Source organism: Coturnix japonica, chromosome 30 (genome assembly GCF_054131305.1).
Source record: "Coturnix japonica strain WE chromosome 30, WE-NBRP24, whole genome shotgun sequence".
NCBI classification, from domain to species: Eukaryota; Metazoa; Chordata; class Aves; order Galliformes; family Phasianidae; genus Coturnix; species Coturnix japonica.
Genome location: NC_140692.1, coordinates 2,954,875 through 2,980,552, shown reverse-complemented (window position 1 = coordinate 2,980,552; position 25,678 = coordinate 2,954,875). Strand labels below are relative to the sequence as shown.

The following is a 25,678-nucleotide window of genomic DNA, read 5'->3' as shown; positions in this document are numbered from 1 at the left end:
ACTTAACTCTGTTCAGCAACTTTCTTGGTGGAAAAACTACTTATACAGCTGTTTTACAAGTGGGTTATACATTCAGTTAGGGCCTACACTGTGTACTGAAAATACTGGAAACTTCCACTGCAAAAACACAATCTACCTCTCCCATCTGTGCAGCCTTGCAGACCCAGAGCACGCCAGGTTATTTCTGCTTTCATAGCATTTGCATGCTGTAGGGTGAGCACAAGGTTCTGCTGCTTGATTCTTCTGCAAGAGCTGCCTACCGGCAAATGGTTGCAGGGATGGAGGATGTGACAGAAAGCATTTGTCTCCACAAGAGCAGAGTTACATTCAGTGCAGAGTGTGAGAGGCAGGTTGGTGTGGAAAAGCACTGACACGCTGGGGATGATGCAGTGCTCACATGTCTAAAACTCACAGACATTACTGTCAGAAGGATGGTGCTGTGTTGTGCTTCTACCTTTGGCAGCCCCTGGAGAAATGCTGCGGCACACAGAACACCTTTGTATTGCACTGACTGCTGCCATGCAGCATGGATTTAACACACCAAATCCAGAGGAGCATGACTGCATCTAACTGCCCTGAGAAAAACTACTGTAGCTGAAGAGATGAGGAGGCAGCTGCTCATCTGCAGAACAAGCAGTACTGCCAGACATTGGGCCAGGTGAGCACCTCCTGCTGCAGCGTGATGATGACAGGGCTGGAGATGATCTGCAAAGCCAGCTTCAAAGTGGGAGACGTGAGTCAACATGGCAGGAGGACAGAGGTGTTAGGGAGCAGCCAAGGCATCAAAGAGTATCAAAAGGCTTTGAAAGGTATCACAAAGCGACAGCCAGGAAGACTGGGATTATCATGAGCAGCAACCTGGATGCTAGAGATTATTTGCTGCCATACAAAATGGTAGAGATCTTGCTGCAGACATCCCAAAGCCAGGCAAAATGGGAACCCAGAGCTCTGCCTGCACGAACCCCACAGCCATAGCATTGCAAGCTGAGCTGCCTTGCTGTTTGTTGCATTCATCCCAATCCCTGTGAATGAAGACTCGGAATGCAGCCGAGGCGATGATTGAGCATGAGAGTGACTTTATTCAATAAAAGACAGGAGGGCTTGAGAGGTCAAGGGTGAAGATAGGACTCCTCTTGTCAAGATGAGAGTGGCTCAGAGCTTGTGCTGCTGCCTGGTGCCTGGGACTGGCAGCCTGACTCTAAGTCCCCATCTAAGATGCTCAGCTTCACCTCACTGATGCTGCCCTGCTCCTGCATGGTGGTGCTGCTGTTGGGGCACTCGGGCTGTGCTTGGGATGGGCAGCACTGCAAAGGCGCTGGGTCACAATCCAGGCAGGTGACTGTGGTGTCTGGCAGGCTCAGGTCAGGAGCTTCAGCAGAGCCAGGAGATATGAGACCATGAACGTGGATGAGCCCCTTGTGTCCATCACTGTTACCATGTGGAAGGCTGTCATCCGAATTGCAGCGATTTGTGCTTAATAAGAACTCTCCATTGATGGAAACACACTGCACATCACTACTTGGTTTGGATCTTTGGGGTTGACAAGGGCTTGAATTATCTAGGAAGGCACAGAAACACAAGGGTTAGTGTCAAACGTTTGCAAGTTGAATCATGCAAGAGGTTGTTGATACTTGGTAATAGAGTGGCGGCAGGACGAAGCAAATAAGCTTGAAGCAACAGAGCCACTGTCTTGAAAGTGATCCTCGTGCAGGTCCATAAGTTTTGACTCTGCCTGGACTTCATATGGGGTAGTATGACATCACAAAGGGGTGATATGATGTCACAAAGGGGCATTATGATGTCACAAATAAGCATTATGATGTCACAAAGGGGCATTATGATGTAACAAAGGGGCATTATGATGTCAAAAAGGGGCATTATGACATCACAAATAAGCATTATGACGTCACAAAGGGGTATTAGGACGTCACAAAGGATCGTTATGATGTCACAAAGAGGCATTATGACATGACAAAGGGGTATTGTGACGTCATAAAGGGGCATTGTGATATCACAAAGGAGCATTATGACATCACAAAGGGCATTATGACATCACAAAGAAGCATTATGATGTCACAAAGGGGCATTGTGACGTCACAAAGGGGAGACATTATGTCATCACAAAGGGGCATTGTGATATCACAAAGGAGCATTATGACATCACAAAGAAGCATTGTGATGTCACAAAGAAGCATTATGATGTCACAAAGGGGCATTGTGATGTCACAAAGGGGCATTGTGACGCCACAAAGGGGCGTTATGATGTCACAAAGGGGCATTATGATGTCACAAAGGGGCATTATTACGTCACAAAGGAGCATTATGATGTCACAAAGGAGCATTATGACATGACAAAGGGGTGATATGATGTCACAAATGGGCATTATGACGTCACAAATAAGCATTATGATGTCACAAAGGGGCACTATAATGTCAAAAAGGGGCATTATGACATCACAAATAAGCATTATGACGTCACAAAGGGCATTATGACATCACAAAGGGGCATCATGACGTCACAAAGGATCATTATGACATCACAAAGAGGCATTATGACATCACAAAGGGGCATCGTGACGTCACAAAGGATCATTATGACGTCACAAAGAGGCATTATGACATCACAAAGGGGCATCGTGACGTCAGAAAGGGGCATCGTGATGTCAGAAAGGAGCATTATGACATCACAAAGGGCATTATGACATCACAAAGAAGCATTATGACGTCACAAAGGGGCATTATGACATCACAAAGGGGTGTTACCATCACCCTGCGCCCAACTCCTCTCTCCCTCCTATTGGCTCCCTCTCCCACCAATCCCCGATCTCCCCTCCCCTTAGGCATTGAATTCTCTTCTCACTACCTCCTCCCAGTCCTCCCCTAGGAACAGAAACCATTCAGATTCTACAGCAAACTACAGCATCTGCACTGCAAGAGCACACTGAACCACCTGCAACAATGAAACATGGTTTTGGAGAGTGGGTTTGAAAACACACCTTTAGACAGCTGTCTCCCCGTGGCCAAAAGGAAACCAAGCAGCAAAAGAAGAGTCCAGCCTGAAACATGCCCATGCTACTAGCCCAGGTTTTTCACAGTCAATGCAGAATCCATCCTGTTCATGAGGTGACAAATGACCAGTGGGTCTCCCCTTGCTCCACCCCTTCTCCTTCAAAGCCAGAAAAAGAAAGAAAAAACAAGCTTCTGTACAGCTGCCGTTATTTCTGACAGCGAGTGTAATCACAGAATCATAGAATGGCCCGGGCTGGAAGGGACCTCAAGGATCATGAAGATCAATCACCTCCCTGTCCCTGCTGGCCATCCCCTCTTCTGATGGAGCCCAGGGGACCATTTGCTCTCTGAGCTGCAAGAGCACGCTGATGGCTCACGTTCTGTTTTTCATCCACCAGGACCCCCAGGTCCTTCTCTGCGGGGCTTCTCTTAAGGACTGCTCCTCCCAGGCTGTACAGATGCCTGGGATTCCTCCAGCCCAAGTGCAAAACCTTGCACTTTGCTGTGTTCAACCTCATTAGATTCACCTAGGCCAACCTCTCGGTTGAGCTCCCTCTGAATGGCATCCCTTCCTTCCACTGCATCAGCCGCACCACTCAGCAAACAGCAGAGGGTGCACTCCATTGCATCATTGGTGTCACTGATAACCATGTTAAAAAGCACTGGTCCCAAGACAGACTCCTGGATGACACCACTTGTTATTGGCCTCCACCTGGACACAGAACCATGAATCACCACCCTCTGTCTGTGGCCTTTCAACCAATCCCTTATCCACCAGGTGGTCCACCTGTCAAATCCACATCCCTCCAGTTTAGAGATAAGGGCCATGTCAAAGATCTTACTCAAGTCCAGGTCAATGACATCAGTTTCCTTCCTTTTGTCCACAAATGCCGTCACTCCATCATAGAAGACCACCAGATTGGTTAGGCATGGCCTTCCCCTGCTAAAGCCACGCTGACTGTCTTGGATCACATGCTCATTCCTTATGTGATCAAGCATGTCTTCGAGGCGGATCTGTTCTTCACCATCTTCATCACAGTTCTACATTTGAATCAAATAATTGGTGTTGCTGTCACCAAGAAAACCTCTTTGTCTTCTACTCCTGCTGCACTACTGTGCTTTCACCAGAAGCAAAGGGAGAGGCCACCTCCTAGATCCAAATTTTAAGAAACCAACACCCAATAGGTGTCATCTGAAGTAAAATAGGAGAGAAATTAAGATGAATCTTTTGCATCCAGCTTGGATCACTCCCTCACTCAGGCAAACCACCATCAGATCAAGGAGATGCTGCCTTCAGCTTAGAGACTGTATGGGAAATCACAGCTTGAACCTCTGATTAATCAGCTGAGGCAAGTGTTGGGCCAGCTGCGGGAGCACAGGTGAGAGTAATCTAGCTGTGCTCCCAGAAGGGGTGGACCTCGACTGCACCTCTTCTGAGACCTCACCTCATTTAAAGGCTGACCACCACTAAGGCAGAATCTCTTGGAGACTGCTCCCCAGTTGAGACTGCCTCAGCTTTCTGGTCAAGGCACCAACATTGGTGAGTTTTCCTTTGCTAATAATCTTTGACTATTTACCACCATCTTGGTTAACATCTTTTTACTAGCCACCCTTACAGAGACCATAAGGGCTTGGGCTTCCAAACTCTCAGCAAGCATTTGGATCAGACAGCTTCCTGCTGGGGAGCCCCCTGCATCACTGCTGCCTCCTTTCGTACTGGACCTGCAGATGCTTCAGAGCTCATTAGCATGGACTTCCTTCCTCCGCTCAGCAGCTGCTCCTGCACTCACCTTCATTCCTACTCAGATACCGGCCGCTTCCAGCACCAGCTGACCTGCAAGACACAGAAAGGAAAGGTGGGAGTCATGCAAACGCAGAAGCCCAAGGCTGCGTCACCACCATGTATGGCAGCCTCGGGAAGTCAGCTGCAACTACATCCTTTGTCAGAATGGAAACAGGCACCGTCAATTAAGTGTGACCTCTGAACTCATTGCCACCATCAGAAATAGGCACTGAAATTGCTCACTTCACTGCAGCTGGTTACCTCCTGATTTTGGGTAAATGCGGACACTGTCTTGAGGGCTACCAGAAAAACGACATCAACTTCATTGTAGGTGGTTAAGCTTGGAAGCTGGACTTGAGCAAGAAAAGTTTCTCAGCTCAGAATCACAGAATTATCAAGGTTGGAGAAGACCTACAAAATCATCTGGTCCAACCATTACCAATACTTCCCGGATAAATCATACCTCTCAACACAACATCCAAACGTTTCTTGAGCACTCCCATGGTCGGTGACTCCACCACCTCCCTGGGCAGTGCTATCCAATGCCTGAATACCCTTTAGGGGAAGTAATATTTCCTAATGTCCAGCCTGAATCTTTCCTGGCACAGCTTAAAACCATTCCCTCTAGATCTATAACTGATCACACGAGAGAAGAGGCCAAACCCCAGCTCACTACAACCTCCCTTCAGGACGTTATAGAGAGTTATAAGGTCTCCCCTGAGCCTGCTCTTTTCCAAGCTGAACAATCCTAGTTCCCTCAGCAGCTCCTCGTAAGGATTGTGCTCCAGACCCCTCACTACCTTCGTAGCTGAAGACGTTCCAGAACCGCAAGGTTTTCTTGCAGGGAGGGGCCCAAAACTGAATAGGTCAAACATCCTTCTCTCCATCATTGCTGTCACGTGGAAGGCTGTCCTTGGAACTGCAGTGACTCATGCATCCTAACTGCACTCCATTGATGGAAGCACAACGTGCATCATTGCAAATTGCTGGTGGGTTCCTGTGTTGGCGAGGGATGGATTCACCTGGAAAGAGTAGATACACAGCATTTAGCGTCAAACTTTCAATATCCAAGGAGGCAAAGGCTTGGTGCTGCCTGTCAAGCAGGTTTCAAGCAGCTTGTGAGACTCATTTGGGAAAGACAGGAGTCAACCAAAGATGTCAGGCACGGGCTTGAATGCCAGAAGGAGGTACAAGCCCACTGAAAGCATGAATTCTACCTGTGTTGCTGACAAGCAGTGTTTTGAAAGCTGGATTTGCACCCTTACCTGCCAGGACCAAGACTTCTGCTTCAGAGGGCTCCCTGGCACTGCTCTGCAGTTGGTGTTTGGCCACAGGGGATGGTTTGCCCAGGCAGAAGCAGGAACGCCAACTGCCAGCTGGTGACTCTGCCCTCTTACTGGGAGAACTCAGTCTGGAGAGAAAACAGAGCATGCTGTCAGTCGTGGTGCAGGGTGAGGGAAGAGCTGCACCGAGCCCTTGCCAATAGTTGCCTGTTCCCGCCACTGCCTGCTTTCTGCTGAAACACAGCCTAGAAACACCCTCTGTTTCAAACAGCAGAGGATGCTTCCATTCCTACAGCTCAGCCCTCAAGTCCTGCTGGCTACATTCCTCTCAATGATTTCAAGCAAGATTCGGAGCATGTGAGCAAAGGCTCCACAGCCGGACAGGAAACGAGCTGGCAGGCGTAACTGCTTTCTGAGGAACCGTACAGTTATAAGGGAAGCTCAAAAGCATCCCTGACTCTTACGTTAACACCTCCTCGGCCTCAGCTCACTGCCACCTTTAATTTCTAGTGCCAGCAAGTCTGACCAACAGCTCTGCTTACAGGAGAAGCACAATTGGTTTCAGGCACATGGCCCTGAAATCTGGAAAACCCCAAGATTTCCATGTACAGCCAGCACAGAACAGGATAGACGCCAGCGTGGCTTTCTGCATCTTGTGACTGCCTGCCCAACCAGGAAGGAAAGGCACCTTGTGTGGCTCCACTGAGGCCATAGGGCAACTGTGTGTTAGTTGAATCCTCAAAGATATAATGGACAAAAAATAAACCAATAAAAATCATCCGAACAATGATGGTAGGGGCTGGAAAGGGAATTCCTCTTTCTTTATCTTTCAGATGGAAAATCAATGATTGCGTTGAAGTTCCTCAGTACAGCTGCAGGCCCTTCCTCCACTTGTATCTTGCTGCTCCGTGTTGCAACAGGAGAGCTGCTCTGGCCTCTCCTCTCAGCCTGTGCCGCCTGCACGGTGAGCAGCTTTGTGGATGAAGAGACCCACACAGACTTGGGCCCAGGCAGAGAACTGTGCCCTGCAAGGGAAAACCACAGCTAAGACAGAAAAGGAAGCAGCAGCACAGCCATCCCCATTCTGCATATCTCTCAGAATTGCTCATCCGAGCCACTGGAAGAAGAGGAGCTCAAAATAACTGTGTGCTCAGAGGTATGCTCGTGGTAAAGGACACAGCCACAATTAAGAGCAGCTCACTGTATCTTAAGAGGCAAACAAAAAGCCTAGAAAAACTAGGGGCCAGAGATCTCAGAAAGCATCACTGCCACACTTCAATCAAGTTTCACCTGCTTGCAAAACATCTTAAGAGCAGTGATGGTTTTCTCCATGTAAGGCTTGGACACTCTCAGGACCCATCAACAGGGCACCATATTCTAACCTAAGCCCAGAAACCTGCTGTCTCCTCAACAGTAACAGAATTTTCAAAGGTCTTGGAGAAGCCCAGGATTGGATGAAGCTGTCAGATTTAGATCAAGCTAATGGAGGAAGATGCTCACCTACAGCCTCTCCCATGGCTGGTGTGGATTTGGAGCAGAAAAGGACGTCTGTGTAAATAGTACTGTTGAAATATCAACTGGTAGAGCAGTGTTGCACATTGTACAAATCACAGTTGGACATCCATGGACAGCTGATGATAAAAGTAATTGTAGGGGAAGAGCTGGATGAAATATTGTTAAAAACAAATAATCATTTTAGCTGCACGTTTGTAAGCATTTCTTTTCATCCTTCTCAAAACAGTTTCATGGCAGAATAAAGAGGACACGTTCACACAGACATTTCCACAGCCAGACTAGGGAATAATCAAAGAATATCAACCAAAATGTGTTTCCTACCAGTTACATGAATCTTGAAGGTGAGTTTCTAGCCAGCAGCCTCGCAGCTGTACTCCCCTTTGTTGCAGTAATTCATTCCTGGATGTAAATCACATGTAGAAAAGTGTTGCTATGATACTAGATGACAGAGAAAGTCCTATAGCCAAAATGTTTTGCACCAGAGAGGCTGTCAGTTGATCCTCCAAATGCAAGACACACCAAATGAAGTGTTCCTTTATCTCTGGGATTCCAAGCATTTTCTGACCTCTGACTTTCACTTGGAATGTTGCTTTGTCATCTTTTGTTTCACAGCTGTAGCTCCATTGGTCTTTCAGGGTCACATTTTTGACCATGAGGTTGCGGTGCGTCCCCTGGGAGATGATGGTTGTCTTCTGGTCCTGCTTCACCTCTGTTTGATCTTTCTTCCATACAACAGCTCCGCTTGCAGCTGACACCTCACACACCAGCTCCAGGTCTTCAGAAGGACTGACTGATATTTCTGGAGTCATTTTGGGCTTGTTGACAACATTAATGGCTTCATCTGAAGAAAAAAAGAGAAAGTGGTTTACATCCTGACTCAGGCTTATTCAGCACAGCATTAAGATACAGTTAGAACTGATTGTAATGTCTCTGCTCATTACATTTGGGTGATTGAGTTTCACCTCTGGAGATACTCACATACAAACGTGTGCTTGATTCTCCTGTGTAAGGAAAGAGTAAGTTCTATGCAGACAGTTCTTATTTCTTTTAATCAATTCTGTATTCTGCACGTGTTCTTCTGTAGCTAAAATGAAGGCAGCTAAGTAACGTGTTTTCAATGCATGAACAAACCTATTCAACACCTTGTCTCTAAGCTAACAAGCAGCGTTTGATGAGCACATCAGTATTTCATGCCCTTCATTCCATCCAGACAGAACCTGCCTGAGGAGCAAGCTGATGGCTGTCAGCTACAGGCAGACCAAGCTTAGTATTGCATTTCTTACAGCAACAACTGTTGCTTTCAGTCACTGGATATACCAAGGCCAATTGCTATGCCAGGCACATTTATGGCATCAGTGAACAAATAATGCATTAAAAATTGTAATAGACAGGAGCCATCTATTCTTTTAAAACTAGGTGACCAAAGAAGAACAGCCCCTCTAGAGTCAAGCTGTTAAGAACTAATAGCATCAATCAGTATCACATAGATAGATTACTTCCCTGCCCTAAGACCATCTTGTGACCATTTGGTGCTATTAATTAAGCCCTCTTGATGGCTTTTTTGTCTGAGCCATGTGACATTTTGTGATAGGAGTTACTGCTAGTGTTCCCTTAACCCAACACCAAAGTAGGAGGTATCCATTCTCAGGGAATCATGCAGGCTTCCTCTGTATTTGATGCTCAGAGACAGCCCCAGAACTTTTTAAATCTTAGCTTAACTCTCATCCAATAATGTTCATCAAACAGTGCAACTTGTCCTTTGGGGATGCCTTTGTTCTGCATCCACCAGTTCCAATGGAGTCTTCTTGGCTTGTTTTAGATCAGTTTTTCAACAGATAAAGAAAGGGTCTTTGAATTACAAAGTGAAATTGCAGAATGCATGATTCTCAACCAAACAGAACGGGAGGTGGGATGCAGGGTGAATACCTGAGCCAACACCACCTGCAAGCAATCCTTCAATATCTTAGGAATCTCTAGCCACCCCAAATCCAGTGTTGTGCTTGATCTATCATCTCTGCTGAGTTTTTAGCCTGCTGATGGTGAGCATAATGGTGGTGATGGGTGAGCAATTGGACTAGAGGGTCTTAATCAACCTTAAGGAGCCTGTGATCAGAGGAATGTGAATGTGCTGTTAAAGGTCACAAGCGCTGCACTGCAGCATGAGCATACACAGCAAAAGGCTTTCAGTAGAGCTTCAGTTCATAAATGAGGACTGGGTTATGGAAAAGAGGTTCAAGAAATAAACCAGAAACCAGATCTTAACGCCAGGTTCTGTGAATGCAGCCAGCTGAATTTCACAGATATTGAATTTCAATGACAATTTCTTGTGTTATTTTACCCTCCAGCTCCACCCTGAACAGGAACAGGTCAGTGACAAGCATTACTCCTCCAGGCTTGACCTGACAGTGCTTTACTTGTACTATGAGCTAATGCCAGGAAGAGCAGGAAAAGAGTTTCATCCACGTGCCTTCTCCTTCCTTAGTAAAACCAGTGTGAAACTGCAGCCACGTCAGGCTGAAGGAGACGTCTCAGATGTCCTGCCTGGATGCAGGAGGTCACGTGTCAGAGGATGTCTGGCACGTCAAGTCTCATGGCAGTGCAGTGCATGACAAACTGCAACAACACTTTCCTGTGGGCTCCTTTGGGCACGAGGCCCAGCGGGTGACACACCTCTGGCTGCAGCTCTTCAGAGCCTCCCAGCAGCCACGTGATGCCCATGGGAGAGACACAGCTGACCCGCACAGCAGATGATTTACCAGCTAGCTCTGATTTACAGCAAGAGAAGATACAAGTGGTGATGCTGAATGGTGAAATACTGCGAGTGTGTGGCATAGGTATAAGATTTGTGAGCCTGAGGATGTTCAAAGTCAGGATGGACAGGGCTCAGAGCACCTGATGGAGCTGCGGTGCCCCTGTTCATTGCAAGGGAGTCCAACTAGCTGACCCTTAAGGGTATCTTCCCTATCTATGAGATACACAAAAGCTGATTCTGCAGTAACCAAGCTACCAACAGCAGCTGTTTGTCTTACAGCTTGCCAACACAGATTTTAAAATAACAGCATTGATTACTCATTTGATAGTCACATTACAGTGCAAAGCACATGGAAACGTCCATCAGCTAATTCATTTAATTCTTTGGGCAGACCTGCCAGTATGAAATATTATGCTAACATGACAGAGAGAAGAAAAGCAAAATTAAGACTAGCTGACAAGCCGTGGCAGGAAGTTCTGCTCTCCATCAATTTAGTCCCATTATTCAATTCTGTTTGGAGATGTCTCCATGACTCTCTGGAGTTTGTTCTTTGAGAAGAAGCAATTAAGTAAGCTCTCCAATGCCAAAGTGCATACACTACTCTAGGCCTTTCTTGTTTCTCCATGGATCAACAAGGGTGACAAGCCAGCAGAAGATGATGAAGAGCCTCATCATGCAAACTCATGCATTTTATCCCCCTCACAGATGCACTGACAACTTACAGCATCATCCATTGAGACGTTGTGAATTTTCAGGGTGTGTTTCTTCCCCACAATGTGCAGTTCATATTTTTCACTGGCCTTGAGCTCCTTCCCATCCTTCATCCACTCCACAGTAGCGCCTGTGTCTGAAAGCTCAGCCTGCAGTTTGGCTTCCTCACGCAGCCGAGCGGAGATCTTTTCTACATCTTTGCTCTTCTTGGTAAATCTCACTGCAGCACCTGTCAGGAGCAAAGGCCTCGTTAGTTCAATTTATATCAGGCTAACGTGGTCAATGTTTGCTGCAACATCTCTGAAAAAGTATCACCTTCTGTTCCTGCACTCATCATTGTGTCACTGCTGAGCAATTCAAGATATTTCATTTGGTGTTCTTGCCGGATTTACTAAGTAAAAATCAACCAAACATCTCCTTCTACTGATTAAGAATGCTCTAAACATGCTTCTGCAGAGGTTTCCACCCAATGACAAACAGGTCCTCCCATCATGAATGTTTATTTGTTCTATTTTGTCATGCAAAGCTGATTGATAGAGATATTATTGGAATGATTGCTCCCCTACTTCTAAATTATTCCAGTGCAATCAGAAAGGCTGTCTGAACCTGGAGCTGAAAGTACTGCTCTATGGTGATGCAGTGGTAAACCTGGTGACTGAATGCACTGGCCAATAGCTGTGAACTGCAGACATTCATCAGCTGGCATGAAGCAATCTGGTTCAGATACCAAGCAGCTGGGTAGACTGGCTTACCCTACACTCAGTGCTATCATGTTTAGGTCATTACCAGGACTCACATCAGTCCATGGGATGCAATTTCAGGTATTTGGTACAGGCAGTGAATGCCTGCAGCCCCAGTTCTAATCATCAGATCACAGCAACTATGCCTTGACTGTAAGAGGAAAGGAGAAGGATCAAAGCAAATACCTCTCACTCTCATCTTGGTGGTGACATCAACATTTTCGGCAACAAATTTCACTTCTGCTCCACCATCATTCTTGGTGATGTTCTTTATGATTAGGCTGTGAGTAGTTTGGGTTCTCTTGATGATGCAGGTCTCGCTTTCCTGTAAGACTTTACCACTGAGGTACCAAGTGCTGCAACACATTGTTGTAAGATCAGTAGTAAACATGGAATCCCCTCCAGGTACAGCTTCACCAGCTGTTAGGGGGGATTTCACAGCCAGGACTGGTTCTGAGGAAGAACAACATGGATGTCTTAATGCTCTTTAGATGCAAGTCTGGGATCTCATTTAGAGATGGAAGATTAAATCATAGGTACATTTCTACTTCTCCCTTTGCATGAGTGCTGGAAGAAGCACTTCTATGCTTAAGATCTGTTACAGAAAGTTCTGCCTCTTGCACATGTGAGATATCAAAAGATAAGTATATTCATGTCTCTCTCACAGAAACAGAACTTGTATCACTTTAGTGGTAGCTGGAGGTTGACAGGAGAACTAGTAATAAAGGAAAGCCTTTGGTGTGTTAATGCACTACTATCCTTAAAGTCAAATGAAACATCTTTAGGGAACCAACACAGCTGCTCAGCTCACACTGACCCATTTCCATTGGGGTTTTTGTGCTTACCAAGGTGCACGCTCCCTGGGAATTCCAGAGACGGGCTCTGTCCATGCGCATTGACTGCAGACACTCGGAACTGATCATCAGCCTCTTCAGACAGATTGCTCACCGTGAACTCTGGGACGGGGACATGAGACTCGTGGCACCTCACCCAGGTGAAGCCAGTTAGTTTATTGCCTTCCACAATGTAGCCATCGACTGGAATGGGGCGGTGCATCTTCGGAGGGGACCATGCCAGCGTCACTGAGGTTTCTGTTTTATTTTTCACCACGGGGTCAGCTGGGGGCTGGGTGGGAGGTTTTCTGGGAGCTGAACAGAAATAAATACAGAAATATTAGCATAAGGTCATGTAGGCTGGAAAAGACCTTCAAGATCAGCAGACTCAACTTTCAGCATGACCTACTGAGTCCCACCATTAACTACTGTGCTACCTGAGGACATACATGACAAGCTTATTCCTGCAGGTATTTGCATAGTGAATATATTCACCCTCTGGTTGCTTTGGAACATTTTAGAGGTTAAAATCCCATCAGACTTTTTCACTGTGTGCAGCCACTGATACAGGCAGGAGGCTGGGAATTACATGATGGGCTCTAGTTACAGACTACTGACACAGTAAAGGATTGATTTCATTTCATTTTGGCCATCAGAAAGTTTGGTGTCTGGTTTAAGTCATCCATCTAGACTCCAATTATAATCATATGGAGAACAGCGCATTTAGGAGAACTCATCTTAATAAACCTGAGTGAAATCACAGAATCATAGGATCACGGGAGGGCTTGGGTTGGAAGAAACCTTCAAGATCATCCAGTTCTAAACACCCTGCCATGGGCTGGCTGCCCACTAACCAGCTCAGGCTGCCCATCACCCATCCAACCTCGCCTTCAACACCAAGGACAGGCATCCACAGCTTCTCTGGGCAGCCTGAGATGGAAGCAATGAGCCACATGTTGAAGATACTCAAACATTCATGACTGTAGAGAGAGCCAAATACTCCATACATATTGCCTGCCTGGTCAATGGTATTAAAATGCCAACAACAGACTCATCCAGCTCATGGAAAATGGTGTGAACATGGCGTACAGGATTCTTCCAACATCGAGTTAGATCTGCAAAGTGTAAAAATAGGAAATCTCAATGCAATGCAATTTTCCCTCATAACATAAATAGACACATAACTGTTTTGGGGTGCACTGTTACCAGCCTGTCAGTTGCTGTTGGTCAGTGCTAGATGCCAAAGGTCCCACTAACATAGCATGAAGCTGAAAGCTAGACGCTGGAATCAGATCTCCTGACCTTACCATCAGAAATCGAGATGTCATATTTTGCTCAGAGGTGCCTGCTTGTAGGAGGGACAGCTTCCGAGCTTTTTCTGCTCCAGGAACCAGCTCCAGCTTCAGGATTTAAACAGCAGTCAGAAATTAAACTGAGCTTTGTCACCTCCATCAACAGAAGGAGTGGTTGGGTGGTACAGCTTTCCAAATCACTTAGAAACTGGCACAACAATCAGATGCCTACCTTTTCTTTTTGAACTTGTTAATACATAGAGCTTAATAGCATCAGAATGCCCCAAGCACTTCAGATAACACGACAGCTGTAAACCCTTCTTTAAGGATTCCTTTGTTTAACCACTGAGTAACTGTAATTCAGTGGTGCTGGTGGGAGAAGGGAAGTCCTAATCTTCCCAGATGGTGAATAGAGTTGATGTTCACATGCAGACTGGTGCTGCAGCACAGCCAGAAACCACTCATTTGGGAAACACAGCACCAAGAAAATAATGGGAATAGCTTCATAAAATCAGGCAGCTTCACCCAAATTTCATGTCAGGTCCATTATTCTTCCTATTTTCAGGAAGAAAGGTTTTCCCTTTTTCTTGTAGTTTTATTTTCTTTTCCTTTCATGCAAGCAGCTTTGTAGCTTAAAAAATTGTTTTCTAATCACCTCCTGGTGTGGACAAATCACACAGGTTTGACTCCATGTTTTACATAGTTAGCATTTTATATTTGTTCCAGTATGGAACTGTACAGCCATAGAATGGCCTGGGTTGAAAAGGATCTCAAAGATCATCCAGTTCCAACCCCCTGCTATGTGCAGGGTCGCCAACCACCAGACCAGGCTGCCCAGAGCCACAATCCAGCCTTTCCTCATAGGAGAGCTGCTCCAACCCTCTGATCATCACAGTGGCCCCTCCTCTGGACCCACCCCAACAGCACCACAACCTTATTGTCCACAGAAAGCATATAACCCTCATTCAATTGCCCTTCCACTCAGCTTTGAGCACTACTAAAACCAGCATCTTCACCTTAGCTCATCACACTGCTGCAGTTCCTTTTACAAGGATTTCACTGGCAAAAATTAAATCAAAGCCATCACAAGGGATTTAGCACAGTTACATGTTACTGGCTACGAGAGCTGTCAGCACAGTCACCTGTCAGGCTTTGCTGCTGTTCTCTTTATGTAGAGGCACAACAAGGTTCAGACACCTCACAGTGCAATTCTCACTTGGACTGTAAAGAAAAAGGAGGCTTGAAAAGCAGCGTGTGGAAAACAAAGAAACAAGAATTAGAACAACAGTGGGGCCATGGCACTTGTAAGAATTGTTCTGCCTTTAACAGCAGAGCTTTTCAAGAAGTATGAGGGCATTGCAAACCAGACCAGTTTGGACAGATTAACAACTGCAAGTAGTGGGTTCCAAAATTCCAGACATGAAATCAAAGATAGAAAAACTCTTCACATTTTCATCTCTCAATTTTTCGTACATTGTGCATTACAGTGCAAACAAGTCTTCACATACAACTTGGAAGCTAAAGACAAGTCTGACAAAACAGACTGCACAAAAATGATGGATAATTAACAGAGCAAATTGCTCTTTCAAAAACAGAGTTTATGTCTTCTGGTCATAACACTTCAGAAGCCTCAGAGGCTTCTTCTCCTTTGTATATTTTCATTAATCTTAGATTTTGTTTTCATTCAATGTGACCTCACTAAACAAATATTGTCTAAGACCATGAGTATCACATAAATGTGCAGATCTCAAGCTGCTCACTTATCTAGTACCCTTGGCATGATGCTTTATTTTCCTCAGCTGATCATCTAGATTGTGCCTGTTGATTGTGCAACAACAGCCTGTTGGTCTCGATTACCTGTGAGAGGCTCTAACTTTGGCCAGGAAAAATCATTTGAGAATAAGTAATTCTCTTGGAATCAGTAAGGCAGTCTTCCCATTCTTTCTTACCAGCACCCATCTTACATGTTAATAAAGGCTTCTGGAAATCAGTTTGAAGATCAAGAAACAATTCAGTTCAAGCATATGCAATCACAGCATTTGTACGTCACCTGCAAAAGTCATTTTATTCTATCCACAATCTCATCCTACATGCAGTTCCTTAGAGGGTTCCTTAGGCACACCAACCCCATGCTCCTATTACAGACCCTTGCATAAGACAGGTGATATACCTACAAGATTATCTACAGCTTAGACTATGAAAACAGGGAGTCTAGCTAGAGAAAATTATCTACCTGTGCTTCTGAGCAATCTGTTAACCACTCTCATACAGTTCAGGCCAATCCAAACAAGATGCAATGACATGTCAGCCACAGAAACAGCTTGATTTTAAGGAGTTTGTTTGGACAAGCCCCTGTTGCATACGGTGGTCAAACATGCATTACTTGGGGGCACATTGTATTTGATTTAACACATCCTCTTACCTCTGGCTTTGCACAGAGTCCAAAGTCTATCAGCTTCAAATTGTCAATCAGCAGATTTTCCCGGTGGATGAGAAAGCAGTCAGGAATGATTTCCACCCAAATGCCCAAGGAAATATCTTTTCTCTTCTCTTCTTTCCTGCTGTGGACAGTGGTTCCCAGTCTACTCAAAGCTCGCTCGCTCTCGCTGTCTCAGAGATCTTCACTGACTGCTGGCAAGTTCCCATCTTCCAATATCCCAGGTGGGAAATACTAGCTTGTATCTGTTGGAAAGGACCTGGGGACTAGGAGGACAAGTGGTGAGAGACCACAGGCTGAATGCAAGCCAGCAGTGTGCTCTGACAGAAAAGAAGTACAACAAGATCATCAGCTGCATTAAAAAGCAGCACAACCAGACCAGGACAAGTCATTCCTGCTTCAACACTCATTGCACCACATCTACAATACTGTATCTGGTTTTTGGCCAGGAAGGATAACAACCTGAAACAAACTCTGAAGCAAGTTCTATGGATGACCTCCAGCCTGTTCAGGGGGCTGAAGCTCCCACTCAGAGAAGAGAAGCTGGGGAGAATGATCTTTGTGACAGAAAATCCATTGGATGGGGCCAGAGGAATGCATCTCACCCCATACCCTCTGTACAGCCACCATTTGTTTAAAGGATCACTCTTCCTTGAGGCACAAAACTAGAGCAGGTTACACAACAGACTGACACCACAAGGGCTTCTCTCGAGATACAAACTGCAGCAAAGAGCATCACAAAAATGTGAAACCAACACTCAGATCAGATCTGTGTCTCTGCTCCGCTCATTAGGAGCATCATGTTTTACTCCCCTTTCAGAGGAAGATACTTCTTCAAGGATAACAAAATCCAGCTCAGCTACAGAACACAGTACCACATAGCAATAAATATCTAACATTTCCTGTAGGGAAAGAATCCTAAGCACAAGTTATTATCTGAGTTTCAGCTGGGACTGAATTATCTTCTTCAGTGTCTGATATAATACTACGTTTTCATTCTAGAGAAACAATGGAGATAGCGCAGTGATGCTTACAGTTGCTGCCAGGCAGCGTTGTACAGAGCCACAGTCAATCTCAGCTGAGAGCCCAAGGAAGTGAGAAGGAACAGAACTAGGACAGCTGACTTAAACTGGCCAAAGGATATTCCATACTATATGACATATTGTGGAAGGAGTTTTGAAGGGGGTATAACTTCATGTAAATCTCTTCCACTACGAGGAGGCTAACTGGACACTGATTGGTAGGTGGTGAGCAATTGCTTTTGCATTCATCATAACTATTATCCTTTTCTCTATCTCAGTACATAATTCTATCTCAACCCATGAGTTCTACTTTGTGTTACTTCTCCCCCCTTCAGTTCTCTCCTGCAATCCACTGGAATGGAGTGGAGTACTGTAACTCTCTCTGCCAACAGAAAAATAAAAACACATTCATTATTATTTATGGAAGACTGACTGCAGTTCAGGCTCACTGGTTTGAGGTCTCTGGGCATAACCCTGACTGTGAACAGAAGCAATTGCTGAAACAGTCTGTCAAAAAAAGACTGGAGCTTCCTCTTCCAAAAGGCGGTCCTTAGAAACAATGCAATCAAACAGCTTCCCTGTAAGATAAGGTTATCTGAAAATGCATTTAGAGAGTATCAGAGAAAGATAAGTAAGAAAGACAGCACAGAAAGCAGAAACTATTTCGTACCTCTATGACTATAAATATTTCTTTGATGTCTCTCTTACGTGATCCAATGGGCAAACATGTTGATGACTTCAGTTCTTCATGGCATCAATTTCTGTTTTAGCATGAGGCAAGTCATCCTTAAGAGACCATAAAAGCAAGCGATGAAATCGCTAACTACTGTGACATACCAGGTACCACATCTGACTGCTGTGGAACAGAACAAGCACATATGGGACAGTACACAATTCAACATCAACTCAGCAATGACTGACATCACTCCCATAGAAATTCTGAAACAGAGCTGTGAAAAATGAAAAGTAAAACATTCAGCATTTTCATTGGCATTTTGGTAAAGTTGCTGTAATAATGTAACAATAATGTAATGTAATGTAATGATGTAATAACTTCCTCCATTTTAAAGCCAGAGAATTCTGCCCTCTGAACAACCAGCAACAAGATTTGTGGTGCTCTGTTAAACTTTTTCCAGCTCTACAGCATCTTTCAAAAGGCAATGGGACCAGTAGGCTGCATTCGTATGTACCATCCCACCTGCCCCCGTGTTCTTGAGAACTCCACAACTCCAACAGAAGATATTCTCATATTTAAATGCCTTTTGGCTTACCCCTACAGTAACTTTCTCCATGATTTTTAGTGCAACTTTTTCACCAGTAAGAAGATGCCGCCCGAGTTTTACCTTGGCAAAACCACCTACAAATCAAAACACAGATGCTTAAAGTTGAGTGTGAATTCTTCTCTAATATAACATTACAATTTCCAACTGGTTTAAAAAACGAATTTCAAATTTATACAAATGAAACCTGACTTAGAGAACTGACAAGAGCTGTTAATCTATTCTCAGATTAATTCTAGAGTGGTGAGACAGACTGTTAGGCGTGCTGTTTCTGTACAAAGATGACACTTACCCGTTCCAACTGTTTCATGGAATTCCTAGCACTTGAGAATTTCCTCGTAGTCACTGACAGACATCCTGAATGTGCAAGAACTGAAGATCCTCCAAGCACGTGCAATGAGGAAGTGCCAGCAGTGTTCACATCCTACTTAGGACATATTCTTAGAGGCAGAAGGGACACTCGTGGCAGATCCAGCAATGCTCATCTTCTCACCAACGTGCATCCCCCTCTCACCCAGCAACAACAAAACACAGTGCATGAAGCTGGCTTCACTTAGGTTAACAATATGGAACATCCCTCAGGGCTTTGTGCCACAGAGCAGTAGCAGGGCTGGACTACAGCTTGAGGAAGCAGTGGAAGCCTTTCCCTGTATGGTTACAGTGTCCCTGCACGCACCCCACAGCCAGAGCGTTGCAAGCTGAGCTGTCTTGCTGTTTCTTGTACTCATCCCAGTCTCTGCGAATGAAAACTCAGAATTCAGTCAAGGCGTTGATTGAGCACGAGCGTGCCTTTATTCAACAGGAAAAAGGAGGGGGTGTGAGGTCTGGAGGAAAGATGGGACTCATTCTCTGTTGTCTGACGAGAGTGTCTCAGAAGTCGTGCTGTTGCCCGGAGCCTGGGACTCTTGGCCTGATTCTACCTCCCCCTCCAAGATGTTTGGCTTCTCCTCTGTAATGCTGACCTGAGCCTGCATGGTTGTGCTGCTGTCGGGGCACTCGTGCTGTGCTTGGGCTGGGCTGTCCTCGAAAGGCACTCGGTTCAGGCTGGTGCCTGAGGAGTCTGGCAGGCTCAGGTCAGCAGCTTCAACAGGTATGGGATGAACGAGAGCTTCAACGATGATGGCATTCTTCCCTTTATAACTGATGTTATACGGAAGGCTTTCATCTGAACTGCAGCATCCTGTGCTTAGTAACAGTTCTTCATTGATGGAATCACAGGATGCTGCATCGTAACATGCCTGGCGTCTTGGAGATATACAAGGGCTCGGGTCACCTAGGAAGGAGTAGACGCACAGCAGTTAGTGTCAAAGTTTCACAAGATGAATCATGAAACAGGTTCTTGACATTTGGCTATGCAGTGATGGTGGGCAGAAGCAAATAGGCTTCTAGCAACAGTGTCACTGTCTTGAAAGTGATCCTCGTGCAGGTCCAGCTCTTGTGTTGACAAGAGACTCATTTGGGAAAGACAGGGGTCAACTGAAGATGTCAGGCACAGGCTTGAATGCCAGAAGGATGTACAAGCCCACTGAAAGCATGAATTCTACCTGTGTTGCTGACAAGCAGTGATTTGAAAGCTGGATTTGCATGCTTACCTGCCAGGACCACGACTTCAGCTTCAGAGGGCTCCCTGGCACTGCTCTGCAGTTGGCGTTTGGCCACAGGGGATGGTTTGCCCAGGCAGAAGCAGGAACGCCAACTGCAAGCTGCTGACTCTGCCCTCTTACTGGGAGAACTCATTCTGCAGAGAAAACAGAGCATGCTGTCAGTCGTGGTGCAGGGTGAGGGAAGAGCTGCACCGAACCCTTGCCAATAGTTGCCTGTTCCGGGCAATGCCTGGTTTCTGCTGAAACACAGCTTAGAAAAGCGCTCTGTTTCAAACAGCAGAGGATGCTTCCATTCCTACAGCTCAGCCCTCAAGTCCTGTTGGCTAAATACCTCTCAACGATGTCAAGCAGGGTCATGGATCCCGAGAATGTTGGAGGCTCAGGCTGCTTCGCTCTCCTGGGGCAGGCCTTCAACAGGGAACGAAGGCAGGAGATGAACTTGCCCCGTTTCTTTGGCTCTGCGCAACAAAACAAAAAAACAAGTTCATTTCAGCCCTGGCTCGGTTGGACGAGGCCGAGTGCAACACATTCAACAGAACACGTAACAACAGAAAGCATGTTCCCAACAAGGACACACAAGAACGGATTTTCCCCATCCCTGGAGGTGCCCAAGGAGCTTAATGCAGTTCTCTTTCTAAGCTTGCTCAACTCGGGCATTAATGAACCCCCTGAAAGCCACGTTCAGACCCCATTTTACTAACCCGCATTGTCAAATGTAAAATACGCACCTGGCTTTGGCAATGAATGTAGGATGGACTCGGGCAGTTTTCCCCTGATGAGTTCCACGCACTCACCAGGGAAAAAACCAACCTGTAATAAGAACAAAAAGACAGGTGGGCATTAGCCCAAGCCCAGAGCCAAAGGGAAGGTCCTCTGACACCGACACAGGGCAACTGTTTGCATCCAGCAGCCATCCTGTGCAGGCAGAGCAGCTCCAACCGGAGATTCCCGACTCTACTGAAGCTGTGCTCTCTAGTCAAAAATGTGTTCCTACCTTAAAGCCACGCTTGCCTCTCCAAAAGGGGCTCATCTCCTTTGGTGGCATATCAACAATGCACACGATGTCTCCAACCTGCAAAAGATTGAAACATCAATCCCAGCTTCAGCACAGCTAAAACAAAAGCCTTCTTCTACGACACAAAATATGAGAGTATTCCCAAGGCGTTCACACTCTATACTAATTCTGTGCACAACAACAAGGAACGCCTGGAACTGCTTACCTCCAGAGAGAGCTCATCCGGCCCCTGGGCAACGTGGCTCCTAATAACATGGGCTGCCGCAATCGCTGGTACGTTTAAAGATGACATAGCACGCACCAGCTGCGGCTCCCGCATGTTATCAGCCTGCAAAACAGAGCACAGGCCGTGGTCAGGAGATGAGGACAAACCAGGAGGATTTCAAGGTGAGGAGCACATCTGCAAAGAAAGCTGCAGCAAATGCACTCCGTCCTTATCAGGAGCACTTCAGAAGGAGCTGCACGTCTCATCACAGTTATTTCCCTTTCTGGCGTGCATTGCCAGGCCATGCAAAGATGCATCTCTCTCTACCCAGACTAATCAGCAATGGCACTGGCACAGACAGGTGGCCAGGCCCTTTTTGGCCCATTCTTTCCTGCAGGAGAGTACACCTGCAGCTCCTTCTAATGGCTCAACACAGGGAAAAAAGACTGGCCAGAGCTTCATACTGTACCTCCGTCGCCGCCAACTCAGGCTCACGGCTGATCCCACTGCACGCAGCACCCATCACAGCAAGTGTGAACAGCTGGAACAGAGCAGAAACACACTTCTGTTTTCTCTATTCACACAGCACAGTATGGACAGACTTCTTCAGAGCTACCCGCGCATACCCTGCGGCAAAACCATGCGGGGGACAAAACATGGCACGTACCTGGCAGTGAGATCACCTCAAGCTATCTGCAGCAGTTCCTTGTCGCTTTGCTCGGATGAAATGAGAGCAAAAGCTGCACTGAGGCAGTGGGCGGAGGGTGAGGAGAGGAGAGAGAAAGAGCAGGTCAGTGAGCAGGGCTAAGACAGTCATGGAATAACACACACAGCACAACTGTCCCACCCACTTGCTGCAAGACATGCTGAGTCTCAGGCTACGTGATGCCTGTCCGCCCAGCAACTTTACAATGCTTCCACTACTGAGCAAAGACAATGGAAGAAGCACGGGACAGGTGCCAACTTTACTGATACCCCCTTTGGAACATGTGTACCGGGGAAAATTACGTCTGATGGTCAAGAGTAAGCAATACGGTGCTGTGAGCTCAAACAGCCAGCAGTTCTCAACACCTCACTGCCCACCCATCCATCGCACGTCAGCTCAGCTTACCTACAAGCTGCTGCACACGACGGTGAGAAGAAAAAGCACTAAAGATACTAACTAAAGCCACTAACTAACTAACGGCACTAACTAACTAAAGGCACTAACTAACTAACGGCACTAACTAACAACAGTAACTAACTAACAACAGTAACTAACTAACAACACTAACTAACAACACTAACTAACTAACAAAACTAACTAACTAACAAAACTAACTAACTAACGGCACAAAAGGCACAAGACCAACAAGACAACCAACCACTCCGACCACTAGCTCACCCACAAAGGAACACAGAACGCACCGCTCCTCCCCTCATTCCAGCCGCTTATGACATCACCAACGGCCAACAGCCTGGTCCACCATGACCCCCCACAAGGCGGGGAGCCAAGACCACGTGGTCACATCTGATTCCAACACGGCACCACAACATTCCAGGACTTAGTGTGGGCTTGGAATTCTATCCTGGTGTGGCAGCGCAATGGGAGGTGTTAGGGCACAGCTGAAGAGCTGACAGACAACGGACGTTTCCAAAGGAGGGTGCCAGATTAACTCTCAGCATTCTCTTGCGGGGCTCTTAGGAATGCTTCAAACCCATTTTCACTGCCTAGCTCATTTCTAGAAAGTCCAGTTGAGAAATGCTCACTTTGTCTGGGGAACGCCTCTATGCATCATGAATGAAAAATAAAATAAAATGGGCACGCGACCCTATGAAACTTACCTCTCTGCTCTTGCTGTCAGCCAGACACCTCAGATGAGCATGACGTGTCCCTGCTCCTGAATGAAGATTCACCCAAGTCTGTGTTCCTCTCTGCTCCTTCTCTGGGTCTAAAAGAAACACAGACAGAGATGATTACAAGATCCTTTGTGCAGACGAAAGACAAGGGTGCACATGAATTCTGTTTAGCAAGAAATACTACATTCCCAATGGTAGTACTTGAATCCTCCTTTGGGGCTGGAGCTCAACAGGTCAACACATCAGAAATAACACAAAGTGCATCTGGAAGACGTGTCTCAAAGCCCAGAAAATCCAACACGGGAGGGGGCTGGACAGTGGACCACAAGTGTCCATTTCCATTGCAGCTCCCTGTAGAGAACAGCACCAATCAGCAGGCGTGAATCAATTCATTCACAAGCTGCACAATGACTCTGTTCTTTACATGATAAAGAAACACACAGAGATTCCTGACCAAAATGCTGGGAGTTAATAACGACCAAAGAGGTTCCTGTTCCTACGCCTCATCCTCTCACCCCAACTCCTGGGTGATGCCCACAGGCTTCAAGTCAGCTCTCAAATCCATTGAACTCCAGTCACAGAACTCCATCAAGAAGGATGTCACACATGTGACACTTACATACATTTTGCATCAGAAACAGTGATGCCAGCAGGAGCAGAGAGGTGACTGTCCCTCTGTACTCAGCACTGGTGAGGCCACAACTCGAATTCTGCGTCCAGTTTGTGGCCCCTCACTGAGAAAAAGACACTGAGGCATTGGAACGTGTTCAAAGAAGGGCAACAAAGCTGGTGAGGGGTCTGAAGCACAATGGGGCCATATGAGGAGTGGCTGCAGGAGATGGGAATGTCCAGCCTGGAGAAGAGGTGGCTCAGGGGAAACCTCATTGCTCTCTATAACTTCCTGAAGGGAGGTTGCAGTGAGCTGGTGCTTGGCCTCTTCTCTCGTGTCATTACTGATAGAACTAGAGGGAATGTTTTCAAGCTGCGGCAGGAGAGGTTCAGGCTGGACATTAGGAAATATTACTTCTCAGAAAGGGTGGCCAGGCACTGGAATGGACTGCCCAGGGAGGTGGTGGAGTCACCCACCCTGGGGGTGTTCAAGGAACGTCTGCAGAAATCCCTGCTGAAATCCTGACCTCTGCCACAGGTGGCTGAGTGACACAAAAGCTGTGTCCTTGGTTCCCGGCCTTACCTTCACATGCTGTTCATCTTGCTCTGCAGCTCCTGTTCTGAATAGTCTTCTTATATTCCCATGTGATGTACCCTGAAATACATCATTTAGTGAGTCTGAACAAAACATAAGACATTAATTGGAACTGTGAAGAAATGTTTTTTGCACTTTACTTGGAGGATGTTACATGCTATACCTTCTTTTCTCAATTGTAACACATGATTTTTTATAAAAAGAAACATAGCAAGTCAGCTCTTCAGTGTGCATATTGATGAAACTTGGTGAAATACAACTTTAGAAAAAGGTAATTTGAAAATTTAAATATTCTTATCAGAATCTCTGCTATTAGTTACCGTTCCAATGTTCTGATTTGATGATGATTCTCTCAGAGCTGTTTTGTCACTCGCCACCTCAAATGCACTTCAAGTGCTTTAGGAGCATCACTGGAATTTTGAATAAACTCGATATATTTTAGGAAAGCTGCTACAGATGCACGACTGCAGTACTTTGGAAAAATATAATCTTGATTGAACGCTGAACAGTGTTATTTAATTATAATCCAGGTAATTAAATTAATTAAACCAAGGGAATCACCTCCCAGTCAGTCAGCTCCCACCAGGGAACTCGCTTCCCTGCCAAGCAGATGCAACCAACACAAGCTGCTACATCACTCTAGGGCCCCACTGAGTCTTCCCAAGGGGTCTCCAAAGGCTTCCCTGTTGACTTCTGGGAACCTGGAAACACTCACATGGAAACCAGTGCCCCCTAATGTGCCCCAGAGGTTTCTCAGGGCCCTGCAATTAGCTCTACAGACATCCAGACATGCCCCAGAGCAAGTATGTGTGCTGTAGGGAGCCCAAGAGACATTCCAGAGTATGCTAGTACTCCTCAGTGAGCTCAAGGGTTCTTCACCTGTCTCTAAATATGCCATACTTGACTTTGTTTTCTCTTCTGGAGCTTAGTTCTCAGCTTTGCTTTCTCATGCCATTTATCATTCAGTTTAGAGATTATTTTAACTAAAATATTTTAATCCAACATATTTTCTGAAAACTAAGAATTGATCCCGCTCAAGGAAACAGAAGAGAAAAACATCACCCACAGGCTGCAGATATTTACCTCGACTTCTCTACATGCCATCCCCAGTGTGCTTTTCAACTCACCTTGCACGGTGACCCTGGCTTTTGTTT

The 25,678-nt window shown here is 46.0% G+C and overlaps 1 protein-coding gene and 2 long non-coding RNA genes across 3 annotated transcripts; all 3 read right to left on the bottom strand.

Annotated features, from left to right (window-relative positions):
* Positions 1-996: 996 nt before the first annotated feature.
* On the bottom strand, positions 997-5,811 carry LOC146755815 (uncharacterized). Its single transcript, XR_014937915.1, has 3 exons — positions 5,593-5,811; positions 4,800-4,843; positions 997-1,558 (listed from the first exon to the last, which is right to left on the bottom strand). It is a non-coding gene; the product is annotated as an uncharacterized LOC146755815 (long non-coding RNA).
* Positions 5,812-18,644: 12,833 nt separating this feature from the next.
* LOC146755814 (rho GTPase-activating protein 32-like) lies at positions 18,645-20,489 on the bottom strand. Its single transcript, XM_085525250.1, has 3 exons — positions 20,250-20,489; positions 19,578-19,930; positions 18,645-18,650 (listed from the first exon to the last, which is right to left on the bottom strand). The coding sequence occupies exons 1-3, from the start codon at positions 20,413-20,415 to the stop codon at positions 18,645-18,647; spliced, it is 525 nt and encodes a 174-aa protein (XP_085381376.1). The 5' UTR covers positions 20,416-20,489.
* A 1,659-nt stretch (positions 20,490-22,148) lies between these two features.
* Positions 22,149-24,586, bottom strand: LOC146755813 (uncharacterized). Its single transcript, XR_014937920.1, has 3 exons — positions 24,513-24,586; positions 23,306-23,412; positions 22,149-22,226 (listed from the first exon to the last, which is right to left on the bottom strand). It is a non-coding gene; the product is annotated as an uncharacterized LOC146755813 (long non-coding RNA).
* Between the last annotated feature and the right edge of the window lie 1,092 nt (positions 24,587-25,678).

Coding starts and splice junctions, on each gene's coding strand:
- LOC146755814 (XM_085525250.1), bottom strand. CDS start 20,415: ATGCTCTGTTTTCTCTGCAGAATGAGTTCTCCCAGTAAGAGGGCAGAG. Junction 19,931..20,249: donor TGAAGTCGTGGTCCTGGCAG/GTAAGCATGCAA, acceptor ACTCCTTCCTAG/GTGACCCGAGCCCTTGTATA.